At 37.0% G+C, this 26,981-nt stretch overlaps 5 protein-coding genes across 6 annotated transcripts in view; 2 read left to right on the top strand and 3 right to left on the bottom strand.

Moving 5' to 3' along the window:
- LOC100175663 (bromodomain and WD repeat-containing protein 3) overlaps positions 1-3,642 on the top strand; it is a 30,344-nt gene extending 26,702 nt beyond the window's left edge. The window contains exons 31-35 of the mRNA XM_009862123.3: positions 49-252; positions 591-743; positions 2,258-2,382; positions 2,609-2,898; positions 3,321-3,642. Of these exons, the coding sequence (XP_009860425.1) occupies positions 49-252; positions 591-743; positions 2,258-2,382; positions 2,609-2,898; positions 3,321-3,580 (1,032 nt within the window). The 3' untranslated portion in view covers positions 3,581-3,642. The remainder of the gene's footprint in view (positions 1-48; positions 253-590; positions 744-2,257; positions 2,383-2,608; positions 2,899-3,320) is intronic.
- Positions 3,643-4,925: 1,283 nt separating this feature from the next.
- LOC100185862 (kinase D-interacting substrate of 220 kDa-like) lies at positions 4,926-10,155 on the bottom strand. Its single transcript, XM_018814299.1, has 11 exons — positions 9,998-10,155; positions 9,528-9,945; positions 8,906-9,233; positions 8,452-8,652; positions 7,912-8,016; positions 7,451-7,645; positions 6,971-7,049; positions 6,788-6,860; positions 6,340-6,457; positions 5,934-6,118; positions 4,926-5,465 (listed from the first exon to the last, which is right to left on the bottom strand). The coding sequence occupies exons 2-11, from the start codon at positions 9,827-9,829 to the stop codon at positions 5,324-5,326; spliced, it is 1,728 nt and encodes a 575-aa protein (XP_018669844.1). The 5' UTR covers positions 9,830-9,945; positions 9,998-10,155; the 3' UTR covers positions 4,926-5,323.
- Positions 10,156-13,250: 3,095 nt separating this feature from the next.
- On the bottom strand, positions 13,251-15,454 carry LOC108949987. Its single transcript, XM_026837136.1, has 4 exons — positions 14,979-15,454; positions 14,547-14,691; positions 14,048-14,154; positions 13,251-13,707 (listed from the first exon to the last, which is right to left on the bottom strand). Exons 1-4 carry the CDS (start codon positions 15,105-15,107, stop codon positions 13,462-13,464), a joined length of 627 nt encoding a protein of 208 aa, XP_026692937.1. The 5' UTR covers positions 15,108-15,454; the 3' UTR covers positions 13,251-13,461.
- Positions 15,455-16,828: 1,374 nt separating this feature from the next.
- LOC101242478 (fibrinogen-like protein A) lies at positions 16,829-19,268 on the bottom strand. The gene is made up of 6 exons (XM_004226711.1): positions 19,079-19,268; positions 18,341-18,459; positions 18,036-18,132; positions 17,716-17,812; positions 17,366-17,433; positions 16,829-17,082 (listed from the first exon to the last, which is right to left on the bottom strand). Exons 1-6 carry the CDS (start codon positions 19,266-19,268, stop codon positions 16,829-16,831), a joined length of 825 nt encoding a protein of 274 aa, XP_004226759.1.
- A 2,860-nt stretch (positions 19,269-22,128) lies between these two features.
- The window catches only part of LOC100180294 (adhesive plaque matrix protein 2), a 10,586-nt gene continuing 5,733 nt past the window's right edge, over positions 22,129-26,981 (top strand). The window contains exons 1-8 of one of the 2 annotated variants that reach the window (XM_026837115.1): positions 22,129-22,263; positions 23,524-23,640; positions 23,838-23,987; positions 24,255-24,362; positions 24,841-24,951; positions 25,173-25,292; positions 25,649-25,765; positions 26,352-26,468. In XM_026837115.1, the coding sequence (XP_026692916.1) occupies positions 22,197-22,263; positions 23,524-23,640; positions 23,838-23,987; positions 24,255-24,362; positions 24,841-24,951; positions 25,173-25,292; positions 25,649-25,765; positions 26,352-26,468 (907 nt within the window). In that variant the 5' untranslated portion in view covers positions 22,129-22,196. The remainder of the gene's footprint in view (positions 22,264-23,523; positions 23,641-23,837; positions 23,988-24,254; positions 24,363-24,840; positions 24,952-25,172; positions 25,293-25,648; positions 25,766-26,351; positions 26,469-26,981) is intronic. The other variant, XM_018814301.2, reaches the window with a different exon arrangement.

The raw sequence follows: 26,981 nt of genomic DNA, 5'->3' as shown, positions 1-26,981 counted from the left end.
CAGCATTGCAGTAAGATGAAATTCAGCAGCCGAATTTTTATGTTACAGACCTCTGATAGATTAAACTCTATAACAAACGTTATAACTCGAGCAAAGAAGTCCCGATACCAACCGTGGATCAGTGAGGATGAAAAAGAAGATCAAGACCGCATGGATGAGTGGAAGGGAAGTTGCTCCAACCTCCTCTCGTTTGCTTGGGACACAGAGGATGCGAGTCCTTTCAGGGAAGGAGTAAATGAAGAGCATTACCCAGTGAGATGTGGATGGGTTTTCGTTTTATAGGTTTTAGTGTAATGTGATATAGAGATAGTGGGATTTTGTTTCACATGGGTATATACATACTGTTTTCGTGGTAAAGTTTTGTGAGAATTCTGACTTGAAATTTCTTGCAACAGACAACACACTCCATAAGCAACGATGTTTACCAGATGCAACCTTACTTAGTTAAAATTAAACACATTAAAAGTATTAACGCTGCCTTCACCAACCCACAATATAGAATAATAACTAACACTACACTCGCTATTACTGAAAAACTCTTTGCAACGTATATGGTTGCCATTCATTTGCTAATACTACTTGTATTGTAGGATTATTATGACATCGTAGAAGAACCGATGAATCTGACGATGATTCGCGAGAAACTTTCAAAGGATGGTTACAATAATCCTAAGGAGGTTGAAAGTGACTTGCATCTCATGTTCACCAACTCTAAGGCTTACAATACTAATAAAAAATCTAAGGTAAGTTAAGAGATGTATGAATACACCATGTGTGTCTGGTGTATAAAAAGATACTCATGTTATAACTCAACAGTGAGCATGAGGTGTATGAATACACCATGTGTGTCTGGTGTATAAGAAGACACCCATGTTATAACTCAACAGTGAGCATGAGGTGTATGAATACACTGTGTGTGTCTGGTGTATAAGAAGACACTCATGTTATAACTCGACAGTGAGCATGAGGTGTATGAATACACCATGTGTGTCTGGTGTATAAGAAGACACCCATGTTACAACTCGACAGTGAGCATGAAGTGTATGAATACATCATGTGTGTCTGGTGTATAAGAAGACAGCCATGTTACAATTCGACAGTGAGCATGAGGTGTATGAATACACCATGTGTGTCTGGTGTATAAGAAGACAGCCATGTTACAACTCGACAGTGAGCATGAGGTGTATGAATACACTCATGTGTGTCTGGTGTATAAGAAGACACCAATGTTATAACTCGACAGTGAGCATGAGGTGTATGAATACACCATGTGTGTCTGGTGTATAAGAAGACACCCATGTTATAACTCGACAGTGAGCATGAGGTGTATGAATACACCATGTGTGTCTGGTGTATAAGAAGACAGCCATGTTATAACTCGACAGTGAGCATGAGGTGTATGAATACACCATGTGTGTCTGGTGTATAAGAAGACACCAATGTTATAACTCGACAGTGAGCATGAGGTGTATGAATACACCATGTGTGTCTGGTGTATAAGAAGACGCCCATGTTATAACTCAGCAGTGAGCATGAGGTGTATGAATACACCATGTGTGTCTGGTGTATAAGAAGACGCCATGTTATAACTCAGCAATGAGCATGAGGTGTATGAATACACCATGTGTGTCTGGTGTATAAGAAGACGCCCATGTTATAACTCAGACAGTGAGCATGAGGTGTATGAATACACCATGTGTGTCTGGTGTATAAGAAGACGCCCATGTTATAACTCTGCAGTGAGCATGAGGTGTATGAATACACCATGTGTGTCTGGTGTATAAGAAGACGCCCATGTTATAACTCAACAGTGAGCATGAGGTGTATGAATACACCATGTGTGTCTGGTGTATAAGAAGACGCCCATGTTATAACTCAACAGTGAGCATGAGGTGTATGAATACACCATGTGTGTCTGGTGTATAAGAAGACGCCCATGTTATAACTAAACAGTGAGCATGAGGTGTATGAATACACCATGTGTGTCTGGTGTATAAGAAGACGCCCATGTTATAACTCGACAGTGAGCATGAGGTGTATGAATACACCAAGTGTGTCTGGTGTATAAGAAGTCACCCATGTTATAACTCAATATTGAGCATGAGGTGTATGAATACACTATGTGTGTCTAGTTATAGTGTATAAGACACATATTACGTATAATTCTACATGAACGAATATAGTCACTTCTTAAATGCCCCCACTAAAATACAAGACTACCATTATACACTAGATGATTCCATACTTAATCTTCCAGATCTACAGTATGACAGTTCGTCTACAAGCGTTAATAAGAGCTCGCATGCAACCGATAATTGCTGAATATGAGAATGTTGTTTCAATGCGTGGAGCTTTAACTGCTCAACTGATGGAGAAACAAATGTAAGATTATAATAATGGTAGCAATATGTTGTTATGTTCAACATTATAAACCCATAGAAAGATTTGGTGTGACCGTCTCATGAATATAAAACATGTTTATATATATTTAAATTTGTGATCTAATAAAATCCCAGTTTAATAAAATCCCAGCGAAGCACAACCGTTCGTTACAATTTTTGTAGTTCTAAAATATATTCGATTTCAAAAATCTAATTTTCTTCCAAAGGTCAAACTCATACATAACAAGAAGTAGAAGACGAAGGAAGAGAAGCTCCCGTTACTCCCAACCTCCGGAGGATAAACCTATTGATCCTAACGAACCTTCCTCTTCCCGTGCTCCAGAATCAAGGAGGAGCAATTCCTCTCGGAGATGCAGAATCCTGAGTCCGGATGATCCATCCTCAAGTGATTCAGAAGATCAAAATCCTCCTCCAAGATTGAGGAAAGATCGGCCGCAACTTGCGCAATCCTCAAGATTAAGATCAAGGTTGCCTCAGAAACAAAACAAGTTTCAGCGTAAGTTTTAGTGGGGTCGATTTAATTGAGTAATGCAGTATTTTTCAAGCTTATTTTATCCATATATGTTAGTTCGTTTCAAGAACGCAAGACAGGTCGCAGCCATGTTTTTTAACCAAACAAATCAAATGAAAATCATATTCTATAAGGTGCACGTGGTGGCACTTAACCAATCAAGTCGCATTAACCCTAAGCAAAATCTATTAAAGCAATTTGATTTGTTATAAGTGGGAACGGTTGCAGGCAGTTGATATAAGGTCAGTTTTTGTAGTTGTTGTAGCAACTCGTGAAACAGAACACCTGTGTTGTAAAGACTGTTGTTGCCCCGATTCAAATTTCAACAACGATCGGTGCAATTTTAATTCATGGTTTGCTATAGTTATTAACATTACTTTCTAAGCCATTATGCCATCACAACACAGGTTCTGACACAACAAGTAGCAGCAAAGACTCAAGTTTCCTTTCCGATCCTCGTCCACGCCGTAGTAAACCTCATTATTTGCCACAATCCTCTGAAAGAATGCATCTACGAAATATACGGAAGAGGCGAAACACGACCGTTCGTTACGTTGAGTCTTTATCCGAAGCCAGCGACGACGCGTTCGAACGACTTAATGATGTTTCAAGCCGTGGTAGAGTAAGAAGGTTATCATCGAAAGCGATGGCCGCAAAATTAAGTTGATTTCGTTTATTTCCTCATCCAAATCATGCATTTGTTGAATACAATTTATAATGAGATGAAAATGTGTAGTTGATATACAGTGTATGAGACCAGGGATTTAGAAATATAAACAAACGGTTTCAAACTTTTTTTCTCACAGCTGTAGTTTTCCAGGTATTAGATAATCAGCACCTTAGTTAAGAAAACTCAAGACATGATAACAACTCCTCTATTGCAACGTTAGTAGTTATAGTGGGGTGGGGGAAGATGGGACACCTTTAGCACATAATATTTAAATATCCTGGTCGTGTTTTAAAGATTTAACAACATTGTGTTGGAGTCGTGAGGATACGGGTTTATAATTCTTTAAATGTTCTTTGTTTACTACCAAAATGTACGAGAAAATAGAATGAAAAGGTGTTCCATCTTCCCCCATCCTACTATATTAATGTTCGTATTCGCTCGCAAAAATATCCTTGTTAATTGCCAAACTCTAAAACACGATTATGAAATATGGGATATTAGGTGCTTCCGCTCCCCCACTATTATATGTCGATTACAAAAGCCAGAACAAATACACGTTGAACTGTCTATGCCATACTGTTTAGCACGTTTGATCACAAATAAACGCATAAAACCAATTTTGCGTAAATCATTGCACCACGTTGCCTACGGCTTTTAACCAATCAGCGGGGACCTTTACACTCGCGCAAGCGAGGCAAAAGTAATCAAAATGTTTTCTGCTTTGCTGAGTTGGTTTGTACTAATGAGGTTGTGTAAGTCTGTAGGATGGTTGAGGTTTGAAGGCGGAGATTGAAAGTCTGTTTATTATTGAAGGCTTGCAGAGTTATAATTCAAGTGTTTTTTGATATACAAATAGTAGGTTAGGGGAATATGGGACACCTTATCATTCTATTTTCCCGTCACATATTGTAGTAAACAAAGAACATTCAAAGAATTATAAAACTGTTTTCTTACATCTCCCATAGACCATTGTTAAATGTTTAAAACACGATCAGGTTATTTCGATATTATGTGCTAAAGGTGTCCCATCTTTCCCCACCCTGACTATATTAGACATATTTAGCGGACAGTGTGTATATATGTGCTATATAGTCTTCTGTGAATCGTATTCAGGTTTTGTATTAACTGCTGACAATAATGCTATAAATATATCAACCAAAGAACGGAAACAAACAACATCAAGTCAAGATACCACGAGAATTCAGCCACAGCGCATAAAGTAAGTTTGTACGATTACTTAATTGGGGGAATAAGCGTTCAATACGAATGAGTTTTTATGTCCACACAAAATTACGCTGACTTTGATTGAACGCGGTGTTTTATATATTTTCTCTACGCAAATGTGAGTTGATATATTTATTACAATGTTTTAAACATAATTCATGTGAGCGAAAACAAAAAGATTCGTGAAGAACAAATTAGTTTTTGCGTGTAAAACTATTACTTCTAATCTATCAGTTAGGTTATAAGCTACGTAGCAACTAACAAGCGCACTGCTTTTATGCATCTTTTTCAACCCGCTTTGTACCATACATAACAGGTTGGGGTAAAATAGGCCAGTCTCTTTTATTTCCCATTTGACAATAACCAAAGTTTGCATAGTTATACACCCATAACCACGCGACTCTAATAAAGCGTTGATAATAAAAAAGCATTCAGAAAATATCAAATATTAAGAGCTAATAGTATTCATTTTACCCCGCAGTTCATTATTAGGAGTGTTTATTTGAATTACTTAATTTACATCGGATGTAAGTTAATTGTATATGGAAGATATGACTTGGCGATTCGTGCTGTTAACCACGTGTTCTCCATAAGAAAATCTTCAAATTTAACATCTTCTTCAGTTAAAGCTTCAGCATTCGTTGATTCTTTGCAATGTCTTAAAAATATTAACACTGTAAATTTGTGTGTTATTCTTGTGTTTTAAAACATCGAGAAAAATATGAATTAATATATATATATAGTAGGGTGGGGAAGGTGGGACACCTTTAGCAAACAATATCTAAATATCCTAATCGTGTTTTAAACAATTAAAACCGGTCTATGAGAGTCCTGAGAATACGGTTTTATAATTCTTTGAATGTTTTTTGTTTATGTGTCCCGTCTTCCCCCACCCTACTATAACCTATTTATCCTTAACCCAAAAGTTACCGTTGGATTGGCAGAATTGCTGTTTAGTGTCTTGCCCAGGGAAACACGCCCCCAATACTATAGTAGTGTCGAGCCTCGAACCCGTAGGCCGATATAGGCTTTGAACCATAGGCAGGCACCGGACAGTTTTATAATCTATAAGCTTATACCGTTTAACCAATACAGTTAGGAATGAAAAAAATAATAATACACCAACTTTTTGTATATCTTCAGTAATGCATCATTTTCACCGTAGTCCACCATTACACATGCTGCTATCTTTGTTTCTAAATTAGTTATCGTCTGTAGTATGTGACGCATTTTGTCCGGCCACTGCTCTATACCAATAACCCAAGCAACAATTTGTTCGGCGAGTGAATCTTTCAGAAGTCTTTCACCACTCTAATGTGAAGAGACACAGGAGATGGAATATTAGTGAAGAAGTGTGGCAAACAGAAAATATACGAGGGCGAACAAATCATATGTTCGGGGTTGAAATAACAATTGACTGTGAAAGGCACTCTCCACACTTTCTTTTAAATATACAAGCCAGACATAAAATATAGCGGAAAAAAACGGAAGATTGCTATAAATTTCAAAATGTAAAAGTTAGAATTTCTCACCGCTTCTTGAAAGCCATGTATAATCATACAAGTTACTGAGATCACGTTGAACAGACGTTTCACTTGTCGAGGGTTGCCGGTTAAAAACGATTGAACAGTTTTGCCGTAGAAGGTTTCCCTGTGTGGGGTGATGGTGATGTATGATACGGTTAAATATTTATCCTCACGTCGCGGGGCAACGGCAGTCGTTATATACCACAAGTGTTCTGCTGTTTCATGCACCTCGTGCCCGCTTACGAGTTACCACGTATGTAATTCGTAGGTGAATAGTTGTTTTAAAATTTTTCATTTTTTATGTATGGCAGACAATATAGACGTCTTGCCCATCGACGTATACGCCCACAATGGGTATAAACGTGGAGCCTCTATTGTGGCCTCTGGACCACACCCAAGTGCTTACCATTGTGCCACGACACTGTACGTTTACAACAACCATCTTATTATTCACCTGCATTTAAACATGAAGTCGCATAAAGTCATGTTATTTGAATCGTCAATAGTATCCGTTGCCTCTTCACGACCTAATAGAATATATAAGAGATTTGTTTATTGCATATTGGGCACGTTAGTTGCCGCATAGATCCCTTTTTGTCGAACAGTTGTTCTTTTTAAGAGTTGTCTTAAAAAATACCTCTGGGCGTTTCCTCGCAAGTGTCATCTGCTTGTTTTATCAAACCAACCGTATATCTCTTTCTTTTCTCACTGCTTATCTATAAAAAATGAACCATAAAAATTTCAATATAAATCAACGAGAATAATTGAATGAAACTAATTTGTCCTAGCAAGCGAGGCAACGACAGTCGTTATAACAAGGGTGTTCTGTGTTATACACCCCGTGCCCGCTTACGAGTTAAACGTATATATGACTTTGTGGGTGATTGTTTCTTTGGTGTATTGCTGACAATTTAGACAACCCATTAGTAACCACTGTTTAAGCGATTGCCGTTTAGGGTCTTGTCCACGGTTCATTATACAAAGTGATATTAATAGCGGCAAGTCTCGTACCCAGCAGAGCCTCTGAGCTAAAGGCAGGCGAGTTAACCACCATGTAGGCCTAACCGATGTGTCACATAGAAATCCTATTAAACATAGAAATCTTATAAAACCTCACCTCAGGTAAACAGAAAGGCAAGTTGATGATTTTCTTTAAATATTCGTGACCATTAACGTTTACTTCAAGTAAAGCAGTTCCCATGTCTTCTTCTATACATTTGACGGCTACTCTGGAATCTACTGCGATCAAACAAACAAACGGTGACGATCGGTCACTCAATAAAATGCTCACTGCCTCCAAAACGGACTTAACCTGTATAAACAACGTTATCAAAACTTTTTTACATCTTTGGGCACGTTAGTGGCCTTATAGATCCTTTTTCATCGAACAGCTGTTTTTGTTCTTTGTCATAGTCATTTATGGATAACCCAATTCTCAATTCTGCGCTATAACAACTATTGTGCTTGAATTGACATTATATAATTAATTATAATGCATAAATTTCGTAGACAATTTGCTACAAACGGACAATACTCCATACACCATTGATATGTTTGCCATGAAACATAAATACTTACTTGACTTAATTGTATTCGGTCCAAATCATCAATTGCGATAATTATTTTGTATTCGACGTCGTTTATAAATTCCACGGTTCGTATCAAGTCAACGATCGTATGAACCTGGAGAAAATAAATATACCGCTGAAATGATATACGTTGCAGTCTGAACCAACCGCAACGCCATTCCGATAGCTGGATGTATATATTTCAAACATATAACGGCTATGAGTGTGTTATAGTACTGTGATGGGTACCGTTATAGCGCATAAAATCCCACATTTCCCAACTGAATCGTGTTTTAAACAATTCACAACGCTCTTTCAGCAGAGACGATGAGGATACGGTTATATAATTGTGCAAATATTGATTGTTTACTACCAAATGGGAAGATAAATGCGAACGAAAAATATGAACCATCTTACCTCAATAACCCAGTAGACTCACATTTCCTAATCGTAAAAAAATGGGAAAAAGAGAAACATTACGCTTCCTATACGTGTCATCTTAATTAGTTGAGTGGTATATGCGTTCCTTGCTATAAACTCATATGTTGACCTCATTCTTGACTTTCTTCATGAACCCGAGCTCCATTGCCAAGTTTCCTTTTGTACCACTAATAGTAGAAGTAATCATTTGTCGTTGAGTGAACAACATTGCCCATATTAGTTTCCCAACGGTGACCAGTGTAGCGACTGTTAGTGGTAGGAATGAGATGACACGAGTTACAACTGCAGATACTGTAGTAGGGGTAGATTTCTGTAACAACATAGTTTTATAAACTGTGATATTTATTTGTATTGTAGGGTGGGGTAATATGGAACATGTTTCACCCCATTATGTACTTTCAGTTGGTGGCCAACAAAGATTATTTACAGATTTATATAACCATAACCTTATGACTGTTTATAAAAGAGCGCCATTGTACATAACATGATTGGAAAATATGGGACAAAGAGGCCAACAGATTCCCGTTTTACCCCACTGTATTATATTTTAAATTCAAACTTACTGATTTGGTAGATGTTGGTATATACTTGATGACGTACGTTGCTATAATTGGCAATACAATTATAACGAGTAAGCATAGGATGAATAACAAGATATTCGGAATCATGAAAGTAGTTTTTGGGTTATCAACTAAGTGAGAGCAGAAACGATACTTCTTGGCAGAAGGGGTTGTTACTTTACACTTGGTGTCAAGCGAGATGGTTCGGAATACACGAGTTGTTACAACTCCAAATTCTGCCTCAATTTCATCGACCAGTTTCGTCACCAACCCCGCCCACAGGTTGTCACTGCCAGCAAACTCCCACGCGTTGTAATCGACGTAAACATATCTGTGAAACACAAACAACTCGTTAGTCGGTAAAAGGAAATGGGCGGGGCATTGTGGGCGTGTGTGTGTCGATTCAAGAGATATGGTTTCAAGGCTCGATGCTGCTACCATTGTGGACGTACATGTGCTTGGGTGAAACACTTAACAGTAATCACTCATGAAGTTACATACGTGGTAACAAGTAAGCGGACACGAGGTGTATGAAACCAAACACCCGTGTTATAACGAATTTCGCTGTTTCGCAACCCTGGTATAAATAAGTTGCGTTCACTTATTCGTTAATTTTACGACTAACTTTATCGTCTTCGTGTTTTCGTAAGACATTCCTAAATCGTCCCGAGTTTGGATCAACGTGGCTTGGGTAAGTTTTATATCTTCTTTCTTTGCTTGATTAATATTGGGCGTTTTCTTGCGAATTGGCAACCGTGTAAACATGGCGTAAAAGAGAACCTGAACAAAGTTTGTGGACGTAGGTCTGTCAGTGCAGGATAGAAGCCCAATTAATATCGCAAGCAGCACAAGCAGTAGTCCGGATGACGTCAGTCGCATAGCAGTCAAACTCGCGGCAGCAACAAACCATTGGGGCGCGACCGCCATTAAACTAAGTAGCAAGATAAAAGTTGTAATCAACAAGAAAATGAATACAGAACATCTCTATGTCCAACGACGCGGTTTTATTGGCTGCGCATTTGATGTATAAGACCGGAGCAAACCTTTAAAATACATAAAACATATTGTTTTTACTGCTTTGTGGTAAGAACCTACTTTCTATTTGCTTTAAAAGAAAACTTTTTCCACTTCCCCATTTAGCAAAGATAGCAATAGTTACCGGGCAAGTAGATAGCTTTATCTGTTGTGCAAGTGCTTGTGCGTATACTGTGTGTTGCAAGTAATCGACTTCTCCTATATTGTCGTTCAATAATCTTCCTGCATATTGGTGGAGAATTAATTGATTTCAATTAAACTGTTCATAAACTAAAGTTATCTTTCGGTTCAACTGACAGACGAACGTATTCTCCACGACTGCATTTCATTCCTTTAAGATTCTTTCGGTAAATAAATAACTACAAAAATGAACTAAATAAATTAGACAGACAAGAGTGTTGCATATACCTATACTACACGCGTACAACTGCGTGTAAGATTGTAACCAACCGAGCGTAAGATGGAATGTCTTCTACCTTATTGAAAACATGCGAAGGAAATCCCCATATAATTCTGGCATCTACACAAGCGTAAACAATTCAACGGATGTTATGACGCTGCCAATATACGCCATGAGGTTATTGCTCATCACGCAAACTCAATCCACACTATCGAATAATGGTCAATGTGCTTTTAAAGGAAACGTTGCGAACCATTTATGATGTATTACTGTGGGGTAAGATGGATATTAGCACCGAAATCCCATATTTCGTGATCGTGAATTAACAATTAACAACGTTTTTTTAGAGTTGAGAGGATATAATTCTGGAAAATTCCTTGTTTACATTGGGATAAAAAGAGGAGAAAACAATATCCCATCTTACCTCGCCCTGCTATATTACTGTCGCGTTACATTTTAACCAGCATGACAATATGTTTTAATTGTTTGTTTAACGAGCGTCACTAAAAATTCAAAAATTTTTGAACTATACAGTTTTTTAATCATTCAATGAACGTCATTTAAAAAATTATAGAATTTAAATTACAGCTTATATCATTGGTAATGCAATCCAAAAACTATTTACAGATTTCGCTTTTTTCAAAAAAAAGAAACTTGCAAAGAAGTTTAAGCATATTTAATCAAGCATTTTTTATCCGATGACATTATAAAAATATAAACGCCGGTAAATGGATAAATGCGATGCTACCCCCGTTAAAGTTGTCTACTCTTGTTATGGCTTTAAATCTTCTGTTTCAAACAAATTTAAAGTGAAACGATTCTGGCAATTTGAAAAGCGGGAATAAAATCATAAAAAGTTGGGAGCAGACATTGGATTAAATCATATCAATAATTGCATGCGATGAATACATGGGCGATTATTTCATGGCGGCGAACATTTTTCATCAGCTGTTTTAATATCTTCTTTGACTTGATCAATCAGCTCCTTTTTTGCAGCGTTGTCGATATCCTCAGCTTTTTCAATGGCTGCTATAGCATCACCAAAGTATTTGCGTGCATCGTTTGGTCGGAAACTATTAAGAAACGAGACGCCGAGAACATACAAGCCAAGTCCATACAAAGCATCCTGGAACACACTCTCCATCATGGTGATCGCTTTCTTACTTGTTGTCTCAACGTCCCTATAATCGCCAACATAACCTGAGCTCATTCCTATCCACGCCAAACACGAAGCTTCATACAAACAGCGATCTTCCTCACTGACGTCAACAGATCGTCGAATCATTTCTCGCATCTCACGCATCAGTGGAATCACGTGGGTTTGAACGATTGGTTTTAATTCTTTGTCACGTGATAACATAGTATCGATAGATTTCTGGATTTTTAAAGCGCCATTTAGTATTCCCACCAAACTTTTTTTTGTTTGATTTTCATAAAACTCGGCAGCGATTTGATAAATTAAAATTGCTCCCATGTGTTTTCCTATACCCCTGATGGTGTCGGCAAATGTTTTGATTTCATAAGGCGAGGTTTGGAATTTCTCTTTAAACAGCGTCTTCAGTTGATCTTTGGTTCGATTCGCTTCTTCTGCCTCTCCAGCCAACATACAACATCGGTAATGGCCCACCAGATTTTTAGATAGGATGACATCTAATTCGTATTGCATCAACTTATTTTCTTCTCTTGTAAAAGTTGACTTATGTCTGTATCAAGTAATTCTAATAAATTAAACTTTAAATTCACTCAAAATATAAAGAATCATATTTGTCTGGTCATTTTTCAGAAAGAACAGAATTTCATTTAAATATCTGATGATATGTTACCAATATATATTAGTACAGTAGGAGAAGATGGAACACTTAAGCACATATTGCCAAATATTTCCAAAAACAAACTAGTTCTCATAATCTATCTCCAAGTGCAAATGACTGAATTTCGAATATATTTTCCAAATATTATCTTTTTATTATATCAGTATCTTACATTTCAATAACCCCTAAGGTATAAATTGTTGAATTAAGAGCAAACTTTTCAAAGTTCGGCAATGAAAACATACAGAACTACAATGTGGGGGAAGATGGGACTCTAAATTGAAATATATTTACATTAGCAGTATTGAGTAGGCCATGACGTAACTCACAAAACGTTTTGCTTGTAACTGGGGGCTTGTAATATGTATTCGTAGAACGATAGAGTATAAAAGGCTTGTTCACTAGAAGTTTATTCAACCGAGGGAAAATCAAAAGGTTTATTTTTGGAACGTAAGAACACTGGGGGCTTTCATTCGACCGTGACATTTATCCTGCGTCTCTTCATGCGTTACATACTTTTTGCCGCTGTTGTTGCCAGCAGGAATAATACAATACCTAAAATTTTCCTTCTGGTAAAACGTTATTGCAGCAACGTTTCGTCTGTCGAAACATCTTCATGCTACATACACACGATTATTTGAAATAGATTAGCAGCCTTATGTTATGCCTTAATGTAGTGGGATGGGGAAAGATGGGACGCCGTTTTATTCTATTTTCTCGTCCAATTTGGTGGTATCAAAGATCATTCAAAGAATTATATAACCGTATCTTCACAACTCCCATAGACCGTTGTTAATTGTTTAAAACACGATCAGGATATTTGGATATTTATGCTAAAAGTGTCCCATCTTCCCCCGCCCTACTATATGTCAAGGCATACCTGTCCCCTACTGGTAAATGTTGTAAACTAATGTGATTATCGGTCTTTTATGCTCCGGATGGATTTTACTTTGTTTTGCCAAGGCGTCAGTCTTGGCATCATGGACATGTTAGTTTTAGTTGTGGCTTTCGTCCACTGCTGTACACTTACCCGATAAATTGTTTTGGGCGCGAAAACTAGTTTGTCAGGCCTTTCGCAAAGCTATACGCATAATCTATAACAGACAAAGCAAAGATATGTCATATAGTATAAATATTGGTTAATTGCAGTACTCGATGTTAATGTATGATTTCGGGGTAATTGTAATGGCAATATTTTCGTGTTTTGTAGCAATATAGTATGATCTCCCTACTTATAAAACGTAAGTTTTAAAATACCATGCTTTGTCGAATAAATCAATTATATATACCAAAGCGTTCTTTAAATCCTTTATTTAAACCCTTTTCCATATTTTGTAGCCGCAGTATATTCCAAGAAAAGTTAAAGTCCCAATAGATAAGATGGTTTCTTTAATCATCCTTTGCAGAATAGGATGATGTGAGATCGCGTCAGAAATAAACGAAGCGGATTTATTTTTGAAAGGAAAAGGCTTGTCTGGAATCTCTTTGCCCAAAAATTCGCATAGGGGTGCCCAGCCGTCGTTTAAATCAAACACCAACAGTTGATCCTTTGGAACTCTCTGTGACAAATATTTTTTGCGTAAAATACGCCGCTGTAGCACAGTGGTTAGCGCGTCTGTCTCTTTATGGTCCGTTGGTTAAAAAGATAAAGATTCGAAGCTTTTGCACAACCCACCCTTCTAACCGCTGGTGAAAGCAACTGCCGTTAAGTGTCTTTTTAAGGACGCCTAGTGGTAACATCATCGAACTCAGTATCCGCTAGGTAACAGGCGGGCGCGCTTCTAGGATAATATATCGCTGCATGCATCACGGCAGCCAACCAATATATATACATTTGTAGCGCCAAGTACAATTGATACAAAATAGTTTTAACAACATGTTAACGCTAATATAAAAAACCTGCAAAACGTAGGAATTGTGATGGCGGTATATATTCTTCATAACTGTCGGACTTGTGTCTAATTTCCACCAAGGCGTTGGTTTGTACGATCCATTAGTTAAGATAGCTGTACATAACAAATGCTTCAGAATGAATGAGTGTAACATATCTTCACACTGCGCAACGGCATTCGTTCTAACACGGATGTTATGGTTCATATACACCTCGTGTCAGCACAGCAGCACACTCACAACACCGATCATCACGTAAACTGACATAAGTGAATGAGCTATATATATATAGTAGGGTCGGGGAAGATGGGAAACCTTTTCATTTTGTTTTCTCTTTCCATTTGGTAGTAAACAATGAACATTCATAGAATTATGAAACCGTATCCTTACGACTTCCACAGACTGTTATTAATTCTTTAAAACACGATCAGGTTATTTGGAAATTATGTGTTAAAGGTGTCCCATCTTTCCCCACCCCACTACAGGTAATGCCAAAAAAAGAACGTACCAACTTTGTTACAGTATCTAAAATGACACCAACCAGAATACGAGAAGATATGAATTAGATTCAATAGAACATTTGAGGAACCAGAATGCAAATGGTTTTTGAAGCTTTGAAACCACTTCTCCTCGTCTCGTATTGAAATAATTACCTCAAGATAGAGTAGGTATCAAAAACGAAGCAGAAAATTATAAATGCTGCTTCCATTTATAATATAAATCTGAAAACAGCTTCGTTTCGGCCCCTATATGTTTAGGTCGTCTTCTTTGAAATATAAAACAACTATAGAATTGTCATATATTTGAAGTTATAATACGGGTGTTCTATTTTATTACTTTTGTTCACTGTCGAGTATGAAACGGTTATGTTTTTATTGCCGCCCTTTTAGCTGCTTTTAATATGGTAGGAATAAGGGCAGTTATGATAAACATAACTTACTTTTGCATCGGGATAAACTTCTAGTATTTGCTCCCAAAATAGGAACGCGGGAGCGTCCACCACGACGTCAACATCTTTGTACATTCGTCTAAAATCTTCCACTGTACCTCCCACCTTAAGTATTCTCATCTAATCGTTACCATGGTACCAGAAGTGCTCAAACCAATCGAAAACACCGTAGCCTAACGTTTGGAACGCCTCATTCATTGATTTCGTCCCATTTTTGTGAAAACTCGCTAAAATAACCTTCATAGCATTGAGGTGCTTTTCTATCGTCGCGAAGAAAATGTATTTTATAAATATCTTAATAACATCATGTATTTACGCGAATACATTCAAACAACCAAATCTTAAAGAAATGGTCAGCCGTATATTTGGTCACATTTTTTTTTTTGTAAAAAGGAAATAGAAAACACTAAAACTATATACCGTTGCATCTGGTAAATATAATATGGGCAGAATATCATATAGGTATAGTTATAGTTATATATATATTATGGGCATATATCAATTATAGACATTTATATATAAAGTTATATATTCTACCTGCTCGAACGAAATTCAAATGCTGAAAACGTTTGTAGTAAAACTATTGTTTAAACTGTACTGTTCTATTTCATAATCTCTCAACTAAATACTTCCTTTGAAGAAAGTATAAAATGGCCTTTGTCAACTAAGCGAATGTTATGACAGTTTTAATATATTCTGTATGAAATCGTCGCTTGCCACGCAAACTCAACTCACACTTTCGATTAATGATTAACGCCGCAGGTTTATTCGCATTTATCGATGGGTAAATCGTGTTTAACGATGGGCAAACAGTTACCTAACGTATAAATACGTGGTTTTAGGTTGGCGTTCCTGCACGCCTGCAATAAGGTCAACATACCAAGCAGACGAAAAATTGTTTTCTCAGCAATCGTTTTAATAATATAGCTACGAATCATATTATACAAAAAGTCGTAACTTCAAATTAACTTTGTTTCAAACATGAGACGTGTATGTGTTCGTGCATAGATAAGACGTATTCCAAATGAATCGCTGTAGATGTAGACGTTTTTATTAAGGCAACAAAAGTGATTAAAACATGCGAAAAAACACGAAAGTCGAATTTAAACAAAGAGGCTTGCGCGACTACGTTCCCTTATAAGGCTTATAGTCTATCAAAACTGTCGCAGGTTTACCGAACTGTATTACGTGCAAACGCTCAACTTATTTTGAACTGCAGTTATAACTTTAACAATTTTTATATAAGAAATTGTTCGTTATTTGTCAGAGTATTTCCATATAGTACTTATTACAAATAACTGTTATTAACATGCACCGTATAAAAGCCGATAGTTAATTTACGTTCCTCAAATTTTTGCTCACAATACGCGCCAATTTTAAACTATTAAATCGTTTATTGCGTCACAGTTAGAGTAAAGTAGTGATTATGAGTAACAGTTTGCTACAAAAAGAGACCAATGTAGTTTATTAGAATTCTGAAACAGTTCTTGTTGCTTAGCGTATTACTGCAAGCTAACAGAATCAGGATATTTGGAAATTATGTGCTACAGATGTCCTGCTCCCCCCCCCCCCTTACCCCTACTAGAACTAGGAATGACATTTCAGGACATTCAAATATAAATTTCAGACATTTTGTTAAGTTAATACAATCTTGAATTCCATTCAAAATGGTGTCGTCCAGTATGATTGGTTTATACCAGAGTCTGTTCTATACTATGCGTGTATCATGTGTTTTTTATTAAATAGATAAAAAGTTACACTTAAATATTGTGCTGATTTGTATAAACATGTGTGTCATCCTATACAACAAATAACTTAATAGGCGATGAGTTAGTGAAGTCTTAGTGCAAAGTAAACTTCATTTCAGTTGCAGACAACGCCCCATCTTCAAGAGTATTCAAACTTTTCCAATACTGGTACTGACGTCCTTTTCGACACGGTCCAAACTGACCGTTCAGGTTTACCTGCAGACATTTGGCGTACCACCATCCGCCTCTGTACACTAATGCACAGTTTTGATTACTTGATATATCGTTGTCACGGTCATACGTGGAAAATTGTTGAAGATTATGAGCTTTCAACGAATCCCAATCCCCTGCGAAATAGTTGTGTAAGTTAAAGATACGACATGTAACTTGGAAGTTATACCAAATCACTTTGTACCCAGGTATTTAAAAATCTTGCTCCAAGCTTAGTGCTGCCACCATTGTGGATGTATGAGTACTTGCGAATTATACCTACGGTGACACGTGGTGCATGACACAAAACACTCGTGTTATAATTGCCGCTGCGCCACCATGCGAAGGTTAGAGATTTATATTCGTTGATTCACAGGGGTTCGATCCCAGTCTCGTTCACTTAAACAAAGTTCAACTGACCTGCACCACCGTCGTAACCTTGTGTAGTTAAAGTATAATTGGTCGATGAGGAACCGACTCTGAACTCACTGAAACAACATGCAATGTATTGTAGTTTTGGTAAGTTTAATGCAATTTTATTGCTCGTTTTTCGGTAAGCTTTTTATATGTGTGTGCTTATATATCAGCAGTACTCGTGAGTCCTGAGGCACAAACGTATATAATACTATCTGGTGTATAAGAAGAATCCCATGTTATAACTCGACAGTAATAATAAGGTGTATAATGAACACGTCATAGGTGTCTGGTGTATAAGAAGACACCCAAAACTCGATAGTAAGCATGAGGTGTATGGATTATTATTAACTCACGAGTATCTTGCGGTAAAGTTGGTTCCGTTGCAGTTCTTCATCTCAATAATCAGACTATAGTTCCCATTCTTGGTTAGTTGGCGAAGATATTTTAAACCTTATAAGCACATTAGGGTTTATAGTACTGTGTGAGTTAAGATGGGATACCGTTAGCACCTAAATTCCACATTTCCTGATCGTGTTTTAAAAAATTAACCAGGCTTCTTCACAGTAATGGGGTTACGGTTATACAATTCCCCAAATATTATTTGTTTGCCACCAAAATGGGGTGAGAAAGGTTCGGTATTTAAAATAGTGGTGTTTATTGGGACTTAACTTACCCATCCAGAACTCTCCATTTATGTTCCCGAATCCAACTTCGTATTCGTCCCACTTTTGGTAAAATTCAACCGAACCATCATAACGTCGTTGGAAAACCTAAAATAAAAATTGTTAATCGCCCTTTAGGTTCACCAGCCACGATTTTTAACTGGTGTTCTTTTCCACACTTTAATAGATAGCATGTTTTAACCACTGTCGTTTTGTTTATTCCCTTCTCTTCTATTTTTAATAACATGATCGTCGTTATCGATTTCGAAGAGATAAACACAAATCATGTCATGTAAGACAAAAACTCAGAACAAACCGTAGAGGCGCCGGTAGACGGCGCCATATCGCAGTAGACATTTAGGTTCGTGCCGTCCACGTTGATGAGATAAACTCCACTACTTCGTTGCCCGGCTTCGTACACGGCATCACATGCTCCTAATGTATTCGATTACGTTACAAGCATATGTACTAACCGGTCCAGCGCCATGGCTCAGTGGTAAGACGCTTGTATCGTAATCGAAGAATACCGGAAATATTAATACCGAAAGGCTTATGTGTCCTTGAGCAAGACGCTCAACAGATATTACCCCAACCCAGTGATCAAAAATGGGTGATAGTATACTAGGTGTTAACTGGCTCAAATCTCAGGTCCCTTGGTGTGCCATGATGTAGGACCTCACTTGTGCAGAACAGAATCGATTATGCGCTGAACTGGCAAGGTAGTGGATAGCTTGGGGGTGGCAAGTGTAACGCAGTGTTTCCCGACAGTTTTACACTTGGGTGAAAGTTTAATTACCAGTAACAAAATATTCTGTTCATAAATAGAACAGATATTTGGAATCTTTTTGTTAAACAAAGTTTCATTTCATGGCATGCAATCGGGTTAAACGACTGTCGTTGCCCCGCCACGCGAGGATATACAAGTAACATACGCTGTCACACGTAAGCGGACACGACGTGTATGGAACAGAACATCCGCGTTATAACAGTTGTCATTGTCGGCCATGCGAGGTTATATAAGTTACATTCATTTATTCACATTTATGACGTGTACCTGTGTCTGATACGATCGACAACTTGACTAATATTTCCATGTTCTCCCATCCCGCCCTCACGTCATCTCTTTTAATCTCTAAAACAATTCCTGGCTTCAATATTTCCAGCACTGTGGTCGTGAACGTGTGTGGGTTGGTGGTAGACTTTGATGACGCGTTTGCTGTGACGTAACTAGGCTCTGACGTCATGCATAGCTTGTACCTTAGGTAGGTAACTATCTCAGGTGATTGTGATGACGTAGTGATGACGTAATCGCGATGAAACTTCGTACAATCCGCTATGACGTCACAAATGTTAAGAGGTAACAAATTACAAATAAACAGCACGCAACAATAACTTTTTAAAATTTAGTTAAAGGTTCTTAAACATTTTAAGACGTAGCTCCATGGTAATACTACGATAACCCATTCGCCGCAGTTTTTTCTCAGATAAGCATATTTAGCCACACAGAACAGTTTCCTTTTTTTACATTTCATAGACCTTATTGGCTCCAATTTAAGAAAATTCATTTTGGAAAATATAGTAATAAAACTATTCTATACTGTTATATCAAACTGCAAATAAAACTAGTTCTCTTTAAACAAAACTTACATCTTCGCGTTGTAAGAATAAATGTAAAGAACCACCAGGTATTAAAGCAAGCACTTAGATGCATGTTTATTGCTGCATTTCAATTGTTTAAAACCTTCGCATATAAAATCACAGTCAATAAAGATAATAACGGTGTATTGCTTAAAGTATAATGTAAGGTTGTTTTGTGAAACTTCGCGGAAAGAAACGTTATAGGTTTCGATTTTACGAACTGAACTAAACTAAATAGAATTGGTCATTACTATACGTATTAAAACGCCGCCTCTTTAAGTCGTAAACCGCCAACGATGAAACGTTCAAATTTGTTTTTAATTTCAACGTATTAAGCAGTGCGCGTTTTGGCTGTTCTTTGTAAAAGAATATAGAGAAATAGAAAATACCAAGTTATCGTGCTATTATGGTGTTACAACTCCGACTTGCTTCAAGCTATACATACCATCATAGTTTGGCACACAAAATAGTTTATTAAGGCAAATCCATGATTTACCGTAACGTATTGTAGGAAACGTCGTTGTTAATTGTCTAAAATGCGATTCAGAAAGATGGGGTTTTCGTGCTAACGGTATCCCACCTTACCCCATATCACTGTATGTTATATAACTTTTCTTGGCGCGAGTTTATGCACTAGTGTGTATTATAACTAAAAGCCAATAAATTTCGTCACGTTTATTGGTGTGCTGGTGGGTGCTCGATTACCTCAGTGTAAATAAGTAGAATTATAATTTTCGTGTAACTTTTTTTACAACTGCTAACTTCTGGTTAAAATTTGAAAAGTTAAAACAATTGATCAGCATCCTGGCGCTGTTACAAAGTGGTTAGCGCGCCTTCCTCCCATATAACCATGAGTTTACTTCCTTATGGTTTCGAGGATCGATGTTGCTACCATTGTGGGTGTATGTCTTCTGAAAGAGGTAACAGCAGTTGTAAACAGCAAGGGTTACTAAAGGGTTCGCCACTTCACCATATTGCAAGCCAGGACAAATAAAAGTTTACCCCAAATAATCAGCCACAAAGTGGTAACTTATGAGCGGAAACGGGGTACATGAAACTTAATGCCCGTGGTATATAACGACTGTCAATGTCCCGCCGAGGACAGATATAAGTTAATTTAATCATTCATGATCGATCATTATAATACTCGCTAAAAGTCAGCAAGAGAATTCCACTTATAACTATAATGATTATTGCCGAACAATTGACACATTGCACGCAATATGTTAAATATACATGACGTATGCACTGTAAAACGATGTGCTGATAACGATTGCGCTAAGTGTTTTGTTTATAGCTGACACGGCGTGCCTTGAAATCGAAACGACTAAGTTAGATTTTAATTGGCGTAAAATTTTGAAAACTGTTTAGAAACAACCCGTCATCGCATTTCTTATATTAATATAGTTTTCGTCTTTTCCTGTTATATTATAGGATATCGTGATCGTGATATGTGACAATTGCATCTATGTTTTGTACTTATTGGGTTCATAAACCTGCTGCTCATTGTCAAATTGTATATTTTCTTAAATATATGTATAAATAAATGTAACGTAGGCCGGGGTAAGATATAGGATACAAATTCCCTTTTATCGTCCTATATTTGGAAGAGAAAAAGTGGTAATATTTATAGAGTTATATAACTTTATAGCCACGCGACTGTATAAAACAGCATTGTTAATTGCTGGAAACACAATCAAGAAATACGACATTCGCGGTCATTATAACACATGTGTTTTGTTTCATATAACTCGTACCCGCTTATCAGATTTGAATAATTACAGTTCGGTGTCTTCAGGTCTATTTGGGTCGGCGCAAAAATCTGCAGAAGTACTGATAAATAAAACATTGAAATATGTAGCTTGGTAAAGCTACAGCAAACAAACAACAGCGCTTTATAAAATAACGCCGCGAGACAGTGTTTACCAATAATGGCAATTGTATCTCGTCTGTCTATTTATATATTATGACGCCACAAAACTTTGTTATCACGTGCGCCCAGCCCATATTTCACTTGAGAAACTAATAGGCAAAAATTTTGAATTTTAATATGTGGGCGCGTTTGAGACTTAATTACTCAAAGCAAAACTACGCGAAGTTGTTTTTAGAATTCTAATTAAGGAGGAATTCGTATACAAACGTGCGATATACGAGTATAGCAGCTGAAAGCTATGATCCGCGGCAATTAAACTGTTTCTGCGAAGATTTGGCTTCGTGCTTTTCGTCATCAAAATATAATCAAATTAGCCAAATTGCCGCTTCTTTTAAGCATATTATCGTTGGCTAATTACCGAGCACGCCCCAGTCAAGTCTCGATACATTTAATTCGTGCCAACAATTTCCAAAAGAGATGTTGTGATATTTTTGCAGAACCTGCCAAAAACAAACCTATTATTTAAATTAATTCAAAGAACGCTGTATTAAGGGACTAATGTGACGTGGTCGAGCCAAAGTTCGGTATAAATAGTGACCGCGAGGATGTAACTTCACAGTGCGATTTTTAGAAACTTGAAGAAATCACTAAAATATCGAAGATGAAAATTATCCTTGCGTTACTCTGTGCGGTAACTTTGTGCTACGGGAGCGGGATTCACGTGAACTGTGAGTATTGCTATCGCCTAACATAATTGTGTATTTATATAGTAGGGTGCTGGGGAGAAGACAGGATACCTTTAGCACATATATTTAAATATCCTGATCGTGTTTTAAACAATCAACAACGGTCTTTGAGAGTCGTGAGGATACGGTTTAATAACTATTTAAATGTTCTTTACTACCAATTTGGAAGAGAAAAAAGAATAAAAATGTGTCCCATCTTCCCCCACCCTACTATATCTTCAAATACGATATAGTAAGTGTAATTTAAAGATCGAAAAGGGAATCAACAGCAAAACAGAAGTCGTTAAAACACGATAGACCAGGGATAAAAGGGGTTTATACGTTAATAAGCGGGGCTGCTGCACTGCCATAATATTGCATTGCGGTATTATGAGGTCTATTCGTTTTAATTATATATTATTTAAGCGACAAATAAAATTTATGTTATGTAGTTTAAATAGCACATCAATATTATCATTGAAACGCTTGTAATGTTAATGCAAAACAACGAACTAACGTAAGACGATAAAGGGTCTCTCACGAATGTTTTATTAAGGTGGGGGGAGATGGGACACTTTTTGCTCGTAATATCCAAATATCCTAATCGTGTTTTAAACAATAACCAACAGTCTATGGAAGTCGCAAGTCATAAGAATATGATTTTAGAATTGCTACAAATTGGGTATTACTACTCTGTTTTTGGCACAAGCCACTTCTTATAAATTATCACCAAGTGCAAATTACCAAATTTCGAATATATTTTTAAAATATTATCTTTTTATTATATCAATATATTATAGTTAGTAAAGGCATATTTTTATTTGTTGTGGCAACTTAAAAATCAAATAAGAATTTTCGTTTTCAATGTTTGTCCCTATCTTTTGTGCTAATTAATAAAAACCCAAATATACGACCAACTTTAGCCTATTTTTAAAGAATGTGTATATGAAACACCTGTGTCGTAGCCGCTGTGGTTTTTTTCGCCACTCGAGGATAAACAAGTTACACTTATAACAAAACTTTACGCTCAGTTTTCTTTTGATGAGAACTTTTACGTTGTTTCATTATAATTGGTGAATTACATTATACTGTTTGTTTTGTACTTGTGTTTTTCCTCTAAAAGTCTAAACGACTGTCGTTTTATCGTTACTTCCCGTCTTTTCGCCTTTGTAAACTTTTCCGATCTTCGATAACGTAATCGAAGAGACAAAATTTCATTTATTCATTTCTTTGTCATACGTCATAACACCAATTTATATTCAGCGCGATGCACCCAAACCCCATTCCCGTGCCACACGGATGCCATCTGTTCCAGTAACGGCCAAGGATTCACCTGTAGATGCAAAGACGGTTTTAGCGGCAACGGCCAGTATTGCAATCGTAAGTAAAAGTTGTTCATAAATTAAACTTGTATTTATCATATAGTAGTTTGGGATAAATAGAGATTTTTATCGTTTCATCACTAACCCCTAACTACCAACCTCTAACACTTTCCCAACCTGTTACGTACCGAAGGATCCTTCACTAGTGTCCGATATTTTGTGCCTTTTGTTATTTTGGTTTGTTTTTTTCTACAGCTAACCATCCTGATCCTACTGAACCGACCCCACCCCCAAACCCTTGTCATCCAAGCCCATGCAGTCCACATGCTTCATGCAATGCACATTATGGACAAGCTCAATGCCAATGTAACCAGGGATATACTGGTAATGGGCGTCTATGCACAGGTTAGTTATTTACCAAATTGTTTAATAACAAGTTAAATTGTTCAAACAAATAAATATAAGAAATGTATAAGAAGTAAAGTCAAAAAAATGTTAATGAACGGAGCATGAAACAAAAACAAAACAACAAAAAAAGAAGGAAAAACAAAAAGAATATGTACCTAAACTAAAGCAATACACCATTACATTTAGCTTAGGTATTTAACTTCTTAACCAAGAGTAGTATAGGGTATACTGTATGTATTTAACTAATATATTGTTACATTCCAGCTGACCCATGTTACAACTGTAACGTCCATGCGACATGTCATGGGTTTGGTCACTATCGGCGTTGTGTGTGTAACCCAGGGTATTATGGTAATGGACAACAATGTGTAGGTATGTATAAACAAACAAATCAGTTTTATTTGTGTGTTTTGTATGCGCTTTCTGTATTACCATTCCGCTGCATCTAAGGTTACCAGCTATTATTGGTCAGTCATTATTATAGTGCATTTTGCATGCCCTTCTGAAGTTTGATTGATTTAAACTTTAAAATTTTATCCCATCTTGTTATAACACAGAAAAAATAATATTGGTCCATAGTTGCTACCAGGGGGTTTAGTGGTCAAGAAGTTGCTTTTTATTTTTATACTTTTAAATTTTTCAAACCAAAAAATATTTATCTTGATTAAACATGTAAGAACCAAGTTGTGTCAAGATGGTCAAGTGTTCATGGGCTAAAGGGGGCGACAAAAGGTCTTTGAATACAGCTGTAGCATCCTCCATATTTATGTCACTGTATTGCAGAGGATCATGTTTTAGCTTTTTAATGAATATTTTTTATTCTACAATAACTTTGTATCTATCCTTACAGACCCTTGCGAAAATAAGAACTGTCACCAACACGCACAGTGTGTTAGGTCGGGAGCTTCTGCAAGATGTGTTTGCAATACTGGATATGTGGGAAATGGAATTAACTGTGCAGGTAGTATAAATCTACATCAACTAATTGCTGTTTGTAAGAAAATGTTAAGTTTGCCTATTGGTTGCAATTGTTTGAGTAATAGCCAGTTAACCAACCAAAAGTCATGTCTGCTGCTTATCCACACACTGCAATAGCTTCAGCAACTTGACTGTGGGCATGGGAGTGGAAACCATGGATAAGTCACCCAAGTTCCCACCCTCAATAATTCACCTTTCTTTTAGTACCAGACCCATGTGAGAACGCAAACTGCCACGCGAATGCCAATTGCATTTCAAGAGGTTACCCAGCATATACTTGTATCTGCAAAACAGGATACGTCGGCAATGGTTACCAATGCGATTGTAAGTAATAATATTGAATATGCCATACTATTGTAATATGCCTCACAAGTCACCATTGATATGTGTCGTTAATCCAGTGTTTCTTAAACTGTGAGATTTTAAAAGTTAAACCATACAAAAATTGTAAAAAAAAGGATCTGAAAATTGAAAAAAAGCATAATCTGAAAAATAAGTTTTATTTTTTGGCCATAAAGCATTTAAGGATGTTGTACAAAATAGATAATTTAAGTTTAGGGTTAGGGGTGAGGGGGTTTAGGGTCAAATGACATATTCATTTAACAATATTTATTTTACTTTACATTACTACCAACTCAATACTCTAGTCCACATAATCTTTATGTCAATGTATTACACAGTTCCAGACCCATGTGCTTCAGCAAACTGCCCAGATCACTCAGACTGTGTTGCGTATGGTTCAAGATATAGATGTGTGTGTAACACTGGATACAATTTGGTTGCTGGACACTGTGTTGGTAAGAATATGTTTGTTTACCTCATGCTCACTGTTGAGTTATAACATGGGTGACTTCTTATACACCAGACACACATGGTGTATTCATACACCTCATGCTCACTGTCAAGTTATAACATGAATGTCTACTTATACACCAGATATACATGGTGTATTCATACACCTCGTGCTCACTGTCAAGTTATAACATGGGTGTCTTCTTATACACCAGACACCTCATGCTCACTGTCCAGTCATAACATGGGTGTCTTCCTATACACCAGACCCACATGGTGTATTCATACACCTCATGCTCACTGTCGAGTTATAACATGGGTGTCTTCCTATACACCAGACACACATGGTGTGTTCATATACCTCATGCTCACTGTCAAGTTATAACATGGCTTCTTTTAATAAAATCCTATGAGTTAGCATAGTAAGACGGATACAGTATAGTTACATACCTAATAACTTAAACTTATGTCATTTTGCTAGCATGACCATTTCTTCATGTTTATATAGGAACTTTTCCCCTTATTTAACTGAATAACTTTCTACCTAACATTCAGCAGATTTTATTAAGTTAATGTCAATGTATTATACAGCTCCAGACCCATGTGCTTCAGCAAACTGCCCAGATCACTCAGACTGTGTTGCGTATGGTTCAAGATATAGATGTGTGTGTAACACTGGATATAATTTGGTTGCTGGACACTGTGTTGGTAAGATTATGTTTGTATACCTCATGCTTATAACATGAGTGTCTTCTTATGCACCAGACACACATGGTGTATTCATACACCTCATGCTCACTGTTGAGTTATAACATGGGTGTCTTCTTATACACCAGATGACCAGACATACATGGTGTATTCATGCACCTCATGCTCACTGCCAAGTTATAACATGGGTATCTTCTTATACACCAGACATACATGGTGTATTCATACACCTCATGCTCACTGTCAAGTTATATTATGAATGTCTTCTTATACACAAGACATACATGGTGTATTCATGCACCTCAGGCTCACTGTCGAGTTATAACATGGGTGTCCTCTTATACACAAGACACACATGGTGTATTCATACACCTCATGCTCACTGTCAAGTTATAACATTGGTGTCTTTGTATACACCAGACACACATGGTGTATTCATACACATCATGCTCACTGTTGAGTTATAACATGGGTGTCCTCTTATACACAAGACACACATGGTGTATTCATACA

The sequence above is a fragment of the Ciona intestinalis genome, chromosome 12 (genome assembly GCF_000224145.3).
Source record: "Ciona intestinalis chromosome 12, KH, whole genome shotgun sequence".
NCBI lineage: Eukaryota > Metazoa > Chordata > Ascidiacea > Phlebobranchia > Cionidae > Ciona > Ciona intestinalis.
The sequence above is the reverse complement of the archived record's forward strand: the minus strand, read 5'-3'. Positions and strand labels throughout refer to the sequence as shown.

Bases quoted from the DNA above. Each gene is read 5' to 3' on its own strand.
- LOC100185862 (XM_018814299.1), bottom strand. From the start codon at position 9,829: ATGGCGGTCGCGCCCCAATGGTTTGTTGCTGCCGCGAGTTTGACTGCT. The intron at 8,017-8,451 runs GTCAACATATGA...TATTTTCTCCAG, and splicing joins TGAAGAAAGTCAAGAATGAG to GTTCATACGATCGTTGACTT. The intron at 6,458-6,787 runs GTGAATAATAAG...CACCCCACACAG, and splicing joins GACTTCATGTTTAAATGCAG to GGAAACCTTCTACGGCAAAA.
- LOC108949987 (XM_026837136.1), bottom strand. From the start codon at position 15,107: ATGAGAATACTTAAGGTGGGAGGTACAGTGGAAGATTTTAGACGAATG. The intron at 14,692-14,978 runs GTAAGTTATGTT...CTCTATCTTGAG, and splicing joins AAGTTTATCCCGATGCAAAA to GTAATTATTTCAATACGAGA. The intron at 13,708-14,047 runs GTTTTTTATATT...TATTTGTCACAG, and splicing joins ACAATTCCTACGTTTTGCAG to AGAGTTCCAAAGGATCAACT.
- LOC101242478 (XM_004226711.1), bottom strand. From the start codon at position 19,268: ATGACGTCAGAGCCTAGTTACGTCACAGCAAACGCGTCATCAAAGTCT. The intron at 18,460-19,078 runs GTACACGTCATA...CGAATACATTAG, and splicing joins GTCGATCGTATCAGACACAG to GAGCATGTGATGCCGTGTAC. The intron at 18,133-18,340 runs GTTTGTTCTGAG...TTTTTATTTTAG, and splicing joins CGTCTACCGGCGCCTCTACG to GTTTTCCAACGACGTTATGA.